We start from the raw sequence: 13,241 nt of genomic DNA on the forward strand, positions 1-13,241 counted from the left end.
CTTGTCGTCGATGGACGATAAGATGACGAACTAGCTTGAGCCTGCCTCAAGCTAAAGTCCTCTTGCTCCGCAACGAATATTGCCGTTTTAAGCGTATCCAGTTCCAAGCGGAAAAGGTGGACCATCCGTAAGACCTTGCATGAACACCGTAACCAACGTGTGTTCATGAACTGGATTGTTCGTGATACAACTTGCTAAGAGTCGAATGGGCATAAGCGTGCACATCACGCTTGCTTTGTTTTAGTTTCAAAAGCTCTGATCGAGCTCTGAACTCAGCCCTAGGCGGTTCAAACGTCTCTTCAAGTCAAGCTTCAAAAGCCTTTAGCGACACAAGGACATATGGCTCGCGCAGCTTATGGCCTAGTGCCCAAGTTTTGACACCACCTGCCAAATTTGATCGAGCAAATGTGACTTGAATTTCTCGTCGACGATTTGACGAGCCTTTATGGCATCGTCCAACTCGACGAACCATCTAAAGAGGAAGTCTTCTTTGACTCCCCTATACTTAGAGATGTCAATCTTTAAGGTATCGGGACGAGCGTGTGCGTCATCCCAGGTACAAGGGTCTGTTCCTGTTGTAACCTCAACAGCTCTGCGTGTTGAGAGACTTGCTGATTAAGCAAAGCTGCCTTTTCCTTTGCCTTGTCAAGTTCGTGTTGTATGAGCTTGGCGACGGCAGAATGGAGGGCATATCTGTCCGAACCGGACAGCATGGCCAAGATAACATCATTCCCTACGGTCGAAGGTATTCGTTCAAACGCACTCCTTTCTATGTCACTTAGAAAGGAGTAGCTATCACGCGAAACATGATGCGTATTTTGATTATCATCGAATATGTCCAGGTTAGATGATAGAAATGTGGTCCTTGGACGGACTACAAAGTGCTACCAGGTGTAACGTGGCACTGCCGACTTGTACTGCTTCAGAACAAGTCCAGTTCGCACTGCTTCAGTACAAGTCCACTTCGCACTGCTTCAGTACAAGTCCACTTCGCACTGCTTCAGTGCGAGTGGTGCCTCACGTCACTTCACGCACATTGTACGTGCAGAGGAAGACTCTCTTTAAAACACTAGCTTTAAAGAGGGTTAAAAGTAAACTGTATATAATATAATTAAGTTCTTCTGTTTCTATCTATTTAATACTCACTTATTTATATATAATACAATTATGTAATAAAGTTTTATCTATCTATCTGTTTGCGCACGTCCAGTGCTGACTGGACCGCGGAGCAAGTGAATATAATGGCCTATAATCACCAATGGTTAAGCTTTCCGAATAACACAATGTAAAGTGATATTCTCCAAATAGTATCTACTTTTTGGATAATATATTAATTACCAATCTTTAAGTGTTCATTTCATGTAACGATATATCCCGTTACAGCCACCGCACCCGCATCCGAAATCATATCGCCAGCCGCGCCGAACGACCAAGAAGTTGTAGGCTGTGCCGACTTAAAGTTGCCAACGCACGACTTTGCCAAGTGTTTAAGCAATATTGAGCCTATTGAGCCGCTCTTGCATGACTTGTACATGTATCGTCTTGTGCAAAAAGGGTGTGAATATAGTATTCCCTATATGTTATTATTATTGAAGAATCAAAATGGTGTGGTAAGCCGAAAGTCCACCTCCCTCGCACAAATAAAAGGGTGTGAATTCAAGGGAAAAGGGTGTGAATATAGCAATTCCCTAAACAGGTTTTTCTTTTTTCCAACTCAATTTAGGCATTGTCCCAGCAGTTAAACGCACAAAGTCCGGGTACGTTAAAATGAGATGATTGCTTGCATTACGACCACTTTATGATTTTACGAGGTTATTATTTCAAGAATTTATTTAATCGTTGCACGAGTTTTCCTGAGGAAGGAACCTCGTGCAACGATTATATCAATTGGCGATACTTACAAAATAAAGTAAAATTGCTATAAAAGAGGGGGCGGTATTATAAAGAAGACCTTCACTGAAAAACCCAGATATGTCGAGCGTATTGTAAAAAGAACCTTGAATAACCTATACAGCTCATTAAATCTAGAGCTGTATAATTCAAGAATCGGTTATATAAATGACCGACTTGTAATGAATTACATTAAGGGAATATAAAAACTATACCAAAATAAGTAACAAGTAAAAAAATTAAACCAAATATTCAGAAATAAAAAATATACCAGAATAATTAATAAAATAATATACCACGCTTGAATAATATACGTATGAGTATACACAAGCTTTGGATACAAACTTGTCTTAACTCATTCGCATTAAATTAAATACATGCATTCTGTTTTATGGCGAGGAAAACCAGAAACCTCTAATTATAATGCACTATGTACTAGAGATAACGAAGCATGCAATAATGCGTCCTTGCTCGGGCAGGTCCTACGATTATGACCAAATTGGTGGCACACTCCGCACTTTCTGGTTTGGCGCTTTTCAATTATTCAGTTGCTTGTTATGATGAGATCCGCTTCTTCTTTGGGTGTCCTCTATTTTTTAAAATAGATGGAGCGTTGATGTGTGGCCAGCAAAAGGTAGCGGGGGTGGGACATCAGTTTTGCAACATGCCAGAATTATATATATTGCAGAATTAAAGATCGCATGAATTAAAGATCATACAATAATTAGAACAGGATATGTGTCAAATATCGTCTGAACAGCAGAAAACGTAAATGAAAAGTCATACAGAGTCTTAATCTACTCGAAAGTTTATTGATTACGTGACTAGATTGAAGCATGCTAAAACTCCGTCGTATGCTTATGACAAATTTCTATGGGAAACAACGCCTTCAATCCATATCTCTTCATGATACCTTCTCTGCCTCATGGCTAAGATCAAGTGTAGCATATCTCTTCATGATCCCAAGCTTTTGTATACTTAGACTAGCTTTAGGATAGCTTAAGTTTGTGTGGTAGCAACTTAATTATCTCATAAACCGACGCGAGAGGGGCCGCAATACTTTGCGGTTCGCTCCGGGAAAGCAACACTGGTTGCCCTCTTCGGGCAACCTTCTTCGTTTTTCTGGTATAACCAACGACCGCTACAAAATTCTGTTATTCGACTCGTCGATACTACACAAGCCTGGTAAGTACGAAACGGAATCCTTCATCGATGCCTTTTCCGGCATCGATGCTACACAAGCAAGCGTGCAAAGGATGTGACTCTTTTGCTTCAAGCTTGGGAAGCTTTTGTCAAAGCCTATGCAACCAGGCCTGGCTTGACAAACTGGATGCTTTCCGTGACCGGTTCGAAAGACGAACGGTAGTCGGTGCACGCAACAAGCTGCACCGTTTGTCCAGACAGGCAGGGTTACCTTGCCTCTAATGGGACGATTGCATGTTCCTGCTGTTTTAAGGGTCCAGGCCATGCCCCTTTGGAGGCATGGTCCCGTACGTGTATTATTCATGCGTGATATGTTTTTTTTCGTTTATTAATTATTTTGGTATAATTTTTATGTGAGTTAATTCAAATTTTAGAATCGGTGTATGATACAAAATGGAAAGACTTCAATGTAGATGAAAGTTCTCCGATTTCTTTATTGCAAGATCATCACGACGGCGTCTATAAAACAAAACGACTCGGTGATGAAGCGGATTAGAAGTCACATCCATCGCATGAAACGTAAAATGTTTTTTTACTAGTGTCTAAGAAGCAAAATTTTCGTTAAAACCGATTTGTCATTCAATTCGATACGTAAAATCTTATTTCTAATCCTTTGTACTTAAACTTTGTGACTTCTTCTGCGGTAGTCGCATTAAAATTAATCCGCAAAGCGTGTTAAGTAAATTTACAATTTAGTAAAAAGTTAACATCTTCACCTTACTTTCAAATTTCTTAAAAATTACGACAATTAAAGTCCCTTACATTAAACGTAACAGCTAGGCTAAATGGATCGAAGACATTTAAATCGATTAACATGGACTGCACGCATCCAAGGCCCAAAGCAAATTCCATGAATAGTTAAGGGTTACATATTATAAAGCATACGAAACTCCTTGTCGAGAATTGTTTGAAATGATCTATTGCTAACGATTCTGCAATATGTACAATGCAATTAGCGCTTTTTGGAATCGTTCCGGATGACGCTGACATTGACCCCCCACAACACCATTAATGCCACCGGGAAAGCGAGCCACATCATTGTCGCCCTCTGCGTGGGTAGCTTTGAGTAATTTGCACGAAACTGTTTTCTTTCAGCTAGATTTGTTGCTCTCCGTCCAATAGCAGCAGGAGCAATGTGCGATCGCTGTCTGTAGTATTGCGCCGTTGTAAAGCGTTCGTACTCATTTAGTCCCCCGAACATTTCATGCACGTTCTCCGAGGTCATACTTTTGTAATTTCCCATTCCAACCGGATTTTGCTCATGCTGTTTTGCGGTTTCTGAGACGCCAAACATTTCAAGATCATATTTAGCACGTGTCGCATTGTCCCCAAGCAAGTCGTACGCGGCATTTATGCGCAAAATCTTTCCAGTTTACATGCACGATACGAACGTTTTAAATGATTCCCAGTCGGGTGGATATGACTGAAAATGGCTCACCTTGTCATCATTCCGTCGAGCCGACCCTTGGGACTTGTCATGGAAGCGATCTGGATGATGCTCCAGTACTGCCAGTGCGTCAACAAATTAGTAAACTCGAACCTATTAACATAATAATGGAAACGGACCAAGCTTGCGGTAAGCAGCTTTAATTTTGTCAGGCGATGCCGAGCGCTCGACTCCCAGCACCTCGTAGTAATTAGGCTGCAGATGCTTTTTAACACTTGGCCCCATTTCGGCAAATGTGCAAATAGTGCAAGAGTTACCTAATATTTGTTTTGATAAAAAGAAACGCTAAAATTGTGCATTTTAAGAGTACGGTATACATGTGCGTTGTACTTACTATACACATACTATTTTTACTACGAAATATAAAAAGCCGACTGGAATTTGCACTGCTTGGGTCCGAAATTGAAAAATGGTCTAGGTTATCAGAAGCATTAAACTAAACGCGACTATCTTGCTGCGTGGATTGTTCCAGGTGGCGCTAAGACACGAGATTATTAGCCGCACTCGATAAAAAGGAAAACGTTTCCAACAACAAAAGGTCGACAAACCTTAAGATAGAACTCCAGCTGGTCTTTCGTAACTGTAGTGGAGTCGTCTGAAGACGCGAACTGTAACAATAATACCATCCTATTAGCAACAAAAGAATTTCGCCATAAACTGCTACAGGCAGAAGTACACCGGAAGACCTACATTCTGACTCGTAGAGCTTGTCGAGGACTGCGTATCGTCCGAAGAAGGTTCTCGGTACTTAATGTGATTATCCATCCGCGCCCACATCATGAGTTGCTTTTGAAATGCGCTGTCGTACCAAAGTTTGTCAAGTCAGTATCCATTCTGACAAAGCAATACCGTACACGTACATGGTAGACTCTTCACTGTCTTCTCGGACAGTGTCAATTCGTGTAGGTTGAGAAGGACGGTGATATGGTAGCTCCATGGACAATGGGACACGATTAGCTCGACCAAAAAGTGGGCGTGAACCTTTAGGAATAAAAATGATCTACCAACAAAGATTAGATCCAAGAACTTGCAAACTTGCAATTTAACAGGCAATCGCCTCACCTTCACATTTTCAAAAGTATTGTCTTCTACACAGTAAACATTGACTGCGATACTATCAGGCTGTGTGTGGTCGAATTGAAAGATGTGAATTCCTTTCATGCCATCACCCACCACATCAGTAATTTTTATATAACAGCAATACATTCGCAAGCCTTCTTGTACCGCATTTTGTGCAGAAGACGTGCTGACATGACGTGGCTTGGCTTTCATATAGTGACAGATCACTTGACCCGACCATTTCAAAACACGACGTCGGGATAATCTAGCAGTTTTAATGTGCTTGATTAGCAGTCATTCAAACGCAATTGCCCATTGCGACCCACCAGGAATGGAAACCTGCCTTTTTTGCATGAAAATGTATTGCTATCGTCGAATGCCTCCACTCGCTTGGGAGCTAGCACCATAAATCTAATTCACACCATCAATAAGCATAAGAAATTGTCGTTCATTCGCAAACAGACTCGCTAATACCGTAACGATCCACAATCGCAGCCTCCTTGGTGTTGGAATAGTGGCAACTTTGGCATTCCATATTTTTTTCTATTATGCATTCAGAAAAATAAGACCACAGTCCCTTCTTAGTCATAACCAAGGCAAACTTCACATCAAAGCATCACGTACTGGTAATATATGTCCTTGCCACTGTCCTCAAGTACCCAACATTCCCACTTGCTTTGATTATCCCGTACACTTCGATAAACTTCTCGTAGCTATGAGGTAATATTAGAATTCTTTGAATGATATCAAACTATATGATACGCGTCACGCACTACTAGCAGTCCAATACCAAGTGCCACAGTCGACAGCGCACCGATTGCGCGGTCTACTTCTCGGACCATGCCGTTAACCATCGCCCACAGCAGTACAGGAGAAGAGACAAAGTTTACGAGTCGGTCTAATTGGAAAGCACCCGTCTAGTGTTAACTCAATTCTGACTAGCAATTTTTTTATTGAGCAAAAAAAGACAGAATTACTTCTTACAAGATAAAAAAAATATTTTTTCTTTGCCAAATTTAATACAAACCGATTCTTTTATAAGTGAAAACGCAAACTGTCAAAGAATTAAAACAGCGGCGATGCTTGTATTGCCATCTTAAAAAGCTCATACAATGTCTTTCAGCGATGAAGCTCAAGAAGTAACGCAGAGGCAACTTTCTGAATCATATGACTTTGAATGACGAGTAGTAACAAGGAATTATTTCAAAAGTGATTCTTATTCAGAAATATCTTATCTTTATGTGCACCCAAAATGCAGCAATATTAATTGATCGACAATCTTTCATATTAATTTAAATATAAACGAATATACTACTGAATTCGTGCGATCTTTTGTCCAAATTTTCAGTAAAGTAATACTTGCCCATTTTCTTTTTGGTTAATAATTATCAATTTTGCTAGATCAGAATGGCTCCATTGCAGGACACAGACAGCATTCGCAGCGACAATAATCCTGTAATCGACTGTCCTTTGAAAAAGAAGGCCAAAATATGTCATCGGAGTGCCAGCGAATCCGACAAGAGTCTGCAAAATCGCTTCAAACATCCGCTCGGGGTTAAGCCGATTGGCAATTTGTTCGAGGACACTGCCAACGGCCTCGTGGAGTGTCGCACATCAGGCCTTGGTCATCTGGCACTGTTGCAAGACAGCCTGCTATTATCTCTTTTAAACTACTGTTCAGCTTTGGACTTGGCGACCTTAGCAGCCTGTAGTCGCTCCGCATACGTGTATGGCACGCATGACGAACTGTGGCGAGTATTGGTGCTCCAAGAGATGGACGGAAGTTTTATAGCCGAGTCAACATGGAAGCTTTCGTATTTGAAGACCAAATACAGCAATACGGTTTCATATCTTCCTTCTATTCACGTGAATGGAGTGTACTCGGATTTACTCTTTCAGTCCTTTTACTGTTCTGTTGCGCCAATTGAAAAATCGTGGCTTGTGGTGGAAAATATTGAGCGTCGCAGTGCCAAGACAATGACAATGGCTGATTTCAAAGCAAATTTTGAAGGTCCCAATAAACCAGTGATAATTACGGATGCTATTGAAAATTGGCCCGCGATGAAAAACTGGACGGATGAGTATTTTATACGAGTTTGCAAAGGCAAGACTTTCTATGCTGGAGGTTTTCAATTCTCCATGGACAAATATCTAAGCTATTGTCGTGCATTGCGGGATGATCAGCCACTATTTATATTCGATAAAGACTTTGCTGCTAAAGTGCCCCAATTAGCGAACGACTATTCGGTACCCATTTACTTTCAAGAGGACTATTTTGCTTTACTCGGGGAAAACGAGCGACCGGATCATCGTTGGCTCATCATTGGTCCGAAGAAGGCGGGTTCTAGCTTCCATATTGATCCGAATGCCACCAATGCGTGGAATAGCGTAATTCGTGGCGCAAAGAAGTGGATCATGTTCCCTCCAGGTCAAGTGCCGCCGGGGATTCACCCGAGCGACGATGGCAGCGAAGTCTCTTCGCCCGTCTCCTTAATGGAATGGTTTGTAACCTTTTACAAAGACGTCGAGAATTTGCCCTCTCATCGTAAACCACTTGAAGGGATATGCAGAGAGGGTGAGACTGTATTTGTGCCGCACGGTTGGTGGCATACCGTGCTTAATATTGACGAAAGCATTGCGATTACTCAGAATTTCGTGAGTTCTGGTAATGTAAGGAGTGTGTTTGAGTTTATCACAGAGCAACCCGAACTCGTTTCTGGCTGCCCAAGAGAGCAGCGTTGCAAACTCGGCGAGATGTTTCGAGATGCAATGGCAAAGAGCGCTCCAGATATGTACGCCAAGGTGATCAACGACCTCAAGACCAAGAACGAGCGCCAACATCGTCAATCCAAATGGGAAAAGATCGTTACTTCGAAACCTAATCAAGAAGCTGAAAGTACACTGTTGACTTCATCAATCGATGATGTGGCGACACCTAAGAACTTTACTTTTGGCTTTAAATTTGAGTAGATCGTCAGAATAGTTAGACCACATTATGCGATTAGTACCTTTTTCATGCCAGATTTATATCTGGCGGCGACCACATTTATTACCCATAATAAATGGGATTTAAGTAACTCATTATTTTAAAATTAGATAAAAGGGTATTTTACCCATAAAGTAAATGTACCAAAACAACGGTTCTCCAACCGATGTGTGCCCCATTACACCCTCGCCCATCAGACTGTTGACACCGAGTGACAACATTCGCTTCATTTCCTCTTTGAGGTTGGAACCTAAACAGCTAATCGTTTGGTTGAGTTTTCCATTCCTTTGTCTAATGAGAATCAAGCGTGAGTCACAGACTCTGAGCACCTTCCTCGATGATGAGGGAATGGTGGACTTCGAAAGTCACTCTCAATCAGAGGAGGAGGAAAAAGAGCGGCGTTCGCTCACGCCTTCTCCTCCGGACGAACGTCGGCGAGCCCGACATCCGTTCCCAGAACGTGCTGCTGGAAGAGATAGCGGGTCATAGCTTGGCCATCTGGATCTCTGGTGACCCGGCGAGGACGCCGGAGGAGATCGCTGCTCGCGACGCTCTTCATGAGTAATACCTTACGTCGAAGGTAATGACGCGAAGCCAGTATCTGACGCGTTTACGTGATCAAGCCCGTGGAGCTTCGATGACCTCCATTAGGGAAATTCCGATCGTGTTGTTTCCAAACGAAACAAGAACTGAAAACGAAGTCTCATTTGAGAAATGGGTTCACTGGGCCCGCAAACTCCGTAATATCTGGAATATCAGAGAGTCTGCGGATCGAGGTGATGTTCGTTTGGAACGGAAGCTTCGCTTCGACATTGCTGAGCTTAAGGCCAAAGGCCAGTTACGTTTCGGCATTTATGCCACAAAACGAAGAAAGGCCTAGCCAATATTTCAGTGCTTCGGTTGACCGTACAACCAAGGATCGAAGCCGCACTGAGGCTTTAGATCCATCTAATTCCACGTTTAGTGGTGGATAGCGTCGTTTGAGGCGAGTTGACCCTGAGCTTGGCGCTCGAAAACGTCAACGGCGTACGGGCAATCTTGCCGAAGAGGTACCTCGAGCTCCCAAGATTTTCAGAAAAGGGGTGCCGTAGCCACTTCACCAGATACTGGTATTGACCCTCACGACGACGTCGCTTTAAAAGGTTCTCCACATGAAACTGAAGGTTATCCCGCGCATCAAGCAGCGTGGGAGGGGACCGAAATTTCGGCGGAAGCATTTGATGCTCTACGGCACGAGGTGCAACTTCTGCGTGAGGTCCTTGCTCGGGTTGAGAGCTCTTTTGAGGCGGTTCGGGACCGTGTTTCGACGCTGGAGCGTCAGCAGCCTCATTTAGAGGGCCAGCTGGACATTCTGGTGAGGAAGCAGCAATCTGCGGCACGACCGCCTGTATCTGCGCAAGCGCCTTCAAGTCCACGTGGGAAGGGTCCCGATATGGCCTAAGCAAGTCAGCGTAGAGCACCGGGTGTGTACGCAGCTTGCTAGAAAGGTTTAGCGTATAAGCTCGGCCCTTCTTGGCCACGACCGTAAATGGTCCAATAAAGCGCGGGCGCAATTTGGTCTTGAAGACCGCGGAAACCAAGTTGGTAGGAAGATTTTTAGCGTTTAGTGAAATTCATTCTCCGACTAAACAAGAATTCATACAGCTTCTGCCTTTGGCATCTGCTTGTTCTTTCGTTTGTCTTGGCTATCAGCCATCGTATCCCTTACATGTCTTAAGACACTAACTCGCGTCGCGAGAACTCGCTTACTTGTTTCCGAACGGTAACAGGGCTGATATCAGCAAGCCTATCGGCTAATTTCCCCCCCCCCAAGACCTGAACCACGCAGTGGTATCGTTAATGAAACGCGTGGGTGCGTGGGACCTTTGACATAGAACGGAGTATGGCCTGAAAGGGCATGAACAGCTTTTTAACGCAATTCCACTACTGGGAACATTGAGCTCCAGCGCTTTCGTGTCTGAGCACACGAATTTCGTAAAACGGCTTCAATGACGCGATTGACACGTTCATTCGACCATCGGTCTGCGGATGGTCCGCAGGGGACATATCAAATCAGGTGCCAAGCAATCGGAAAATTGATTATAAGAATTTACCCGTAAAACGGGGGTCCCGATCAGAAACAATTGCCACTGGCAAACCATGTTGTCGAAATACACGATCAACAAACAGCCTAGCTGTACCTTCACCATCAATGGAATCTGGCACGGCCGCTAAGTGAGCTCTTTTGCTCAATCGGTCAACAAAGACCACTATGCCGGAGTTACCGGCTGAATCTTTCGGTAGACCGAAAACAAAATCCATACTAATGGACTCCCAGCAACCTATGGGGATGGGAAGGCACGCCAGTGGCGCAGCAGCATGTGCCGAGGGCTTAACCCGTTGGCACGTTTCGCATGTGCGAACACATGTGCTGACTCATTCATAAAATTTGGGCCACCAATAACTCTGGCTTACAGAGCCGTAGGTCTTTTCTCTACCGAGATGACCACCAAAGACAGTATCGTGTACCTTATCGAGGATTTGGTACTTCAAATCCTCATCATGCGGAACGACGACACGCGGAGGGTCCGCAGTGTCTGTGCAATAAAGCCAAGTCGTTATCGATGAAATCTTGCAGGCAAACTTGCCGGCAATTTAATACCTGAATCAGAGCTCGTAGCAGAGCTACACACTGTTCATCCTTCGCGTAAGCCGAACAGATTACTTCAGGAATAGGCGGCATGATAGTCGTTAAATGAGAGAGCTCATAATCCGGTCTGAGCGATAACGCATCGGCCAAAGCATTCTGCTTGCCGGGCATATACTTCACCTCGAAGTTGCACGTCGCGAAAAAGGATAGCCGTCGGGTCATTCTTTGTGAGAGATGGGGCAACTTAGTCGCCGTGTGTAATGACGCGTGATCTGTATATATCACAAACGGCTTAGAGCCGAGCAGATGAACTCTGAATTTGACGAGAGCATTCTTCATAGCAAGTAACTTTTTGTCATGAACTGGGTAGTTCTTTTCCGCAGCTTTAAGCTGTCTAGACTCAAACGCAATAATACGTTCATGCCCATCAACATCTGTTTGTAACAGAGCACTGTCAATGGCAAAATCCGATACGTCATAGACGACAATGAAAGGCCAATTTGGGTGTGGCAGTGCCAGAATCGGGACATGGATATGACTATCCTTAACTGCTCGAAAAGCATTATTTTAGTGCTAGCCCAGCATCATTATGTATTCTTTTTAAGAAGATTAGATGATGGCCTAGCCATATCGGTGTAATTTTCGCAGAATTTGTGTAAATACTTGGCGAGACCCAGCCAATTACGCAATTTTTTTGGTTTTTAAGAAACCGGCCAATCTACTATGCCTTTTACATTAGCGGGATCCGCTCTAAGACCTCGCTTTCCAATAAAGCATCCTAAAAAAGGAATTTAGTCTGCGCCAAAAATGCATTTAGATGCATCGGCATACAATTTATTTGTGTGCATACACTCGATCACTGCTCGAAAATGGGTCTAAATGGCTTTTCATATCAGACCGACCCTGCTCCGCACGACTATGGACAAAAATGTCATCGAAAGAAGTCTGTGCATAACCTCGATGAGGGCGCAACAGTTGCGTCACTAAGCAATTAAATGTTGCCGGGGCGTTGGAAAACCCTTGCGGCATAACCAACCACTCTCATAACATACCGCATGGGGTGCTAACCGCTGTAAGCGGGATATCGCTAGCTCGCATGAGCAGTTGGTAGTAACGTCGACATCGACTGAGTCCAGTGCACTGTACATTGTACATCCCACCATATTGTTCTGAAAACATCCTTTCTATGAATGGGGGTTTGTGCTGGTCAATACCATTTTAGTGACAGCATTCAGCTTATTATAAGCATGTACAATGTGCCATTTAAATGTTGGTGTCAAATGAGGAGATTTGCTCTCTCGTACCATTCAGCCTCGTGCTTAGCACGGAAGAAATCGTCAATGTCGTCACACTGCTCCATTGGCAAAGGCCATTGTCTTGTGACACAGTATTGGTTCCCGGAACCAAGTCAATTTCATGACGAACACCTCTATCCGGAGGTAAAATAGATGGTGGATTATTACATACCACATCTTGGAATTCCCTGATCAAGGAATAAATGAGATCCGTAGGATCTTTAAGGATCGATGACCCCTTTCGCGCACAAGTGCAGCTTTTGTGTTATCCAGAACAGCTTCGTCTAGAAGTGACGATGAGTTTAACTCAATTGTTCGTCGAATGACCTCCATCTCAGATAAGTCGCCAGCCTTTAAGGCTCGGCCGCACTCATCAATAGACATTTCGTCTAGCTCTAAAAGAGCATGTAACGAAGGGATTGCCGCAAGGCTACCCCCCCTCAATGTTACCGGTTACGCCATTTACAAGCGTATGTACTTGCTCATTCGTATCGCTTTGTGAGGGTATACACACTTCGTGTCCATACTGTCTTGGAGTGGAGACAATACGCCTCTTAGAGGCCGGGACATTCACGTCCCCGGGTTTTCCAGCCTGTATTGGTTCTATACAAGACATGGTGTCTAATTTGACATCCGACAAGGAGTTAGGTAACTCAACTTCCTTATCCAGCGAACGTTTACGTGTCGCTTCACGTGCATTAGGAGGGTTTGACCCAAAATGCCCTGGCGAAC

At 43.7% G+C, this 13,241-nt stretch overlaps 3 protein-coding genes across 3 annotated transcripts; 1 reads left to right on the top strand and 2 right to left on the bottom strand.

The window, feature by feature from the left end:
- Positions 1 to 3,810: 3,810 nt before the first annotated feature.
- On the bottom strand, positions 3,811 to 4,765 carry CCR75_003394 (uncharacterized protein; the record flags this gene model as incomplete). The annotated part of the gene is made up of 3 exons (XM_067961489.1): positions 3,811 to 4,456; positions 4,532 to 4,599; positions 4,660 to 4,765. The coding sequence occupies 3 exons, from the start codon at positions 4,763 to 4,765 to the stop codon at positions 4,046 to 4,048; spliced, it is 585 nt and encodes a 194-aa protein (XP_067822227.1). The 3' UTR covers positions 3,811 to 4,045.
- Positions 4,766 to 4,803: 38 nt separating this feature from the next.
- On the bottom strand, positions 4,804 to 6,553 carry CCR75_003395 (uncharacterized protein). Its single transcript, XM_067961490.1, has 9 exons — positions 6,373 to 6,553; positions 6,224 to 6,312; positions 6,074 to 6,142; positions 5,939 to 6,010; positions 5,603 to 5,864; positions 5,401 to 5,540; positions 5,231 to 5,339; positions 5,089 to 5,148; positions 4,804 to 5,018 (listed from the first exon to the last, which is right to left on the bottom strand). The coding sequence occupies exons 1-9, from the start codon at positions 6,451 to 6,453 to the stop codon at positions 4,977 to 4,979; spliced, it is 924 nt and encodes a 307-aa protein (XP_067821689.1). The 5' UTR covers positions 6,454 to 6,553; the 3' UTR covers positions 4,804 to 4,976.
- A 453-nt stretch (positions 6,554 to 7,006) lies between these two features.
- Positions 7,007 to 8,507, top strand: CCR75_003396 (uncharacterized protein; the record flags this gene model as incomplete). Its single annotated transcript, XM_067961491.1, has 2 exons — positions 7,007 to 8,441; positions 8,497 to 8,507. 2 exons carry the CDS (start codon positions 7,007 to 7,009, stop codon positions 8,505 to 8,507), a joined length of 1,446 nt encoding a protein of 481 aa, XP_067821687.1.
- Positions 8,508 to 13,241: the final 4,734 nt, after the last annotated feature.

The sequence above is a fragment of the Bremia lactucae genome, linkage group LG2 (genome assembly GCF_004359215.1).
Source record: "Bremia lactucae strain SF5 linkage group LG2, whole genome shotgun sequence".
Lineage (NCBI taxonomy): Eukaryota > Oomycota > Peronosporomycetes > Peronosporales > Peronosporaceae > Bremia > Bremia lactucae.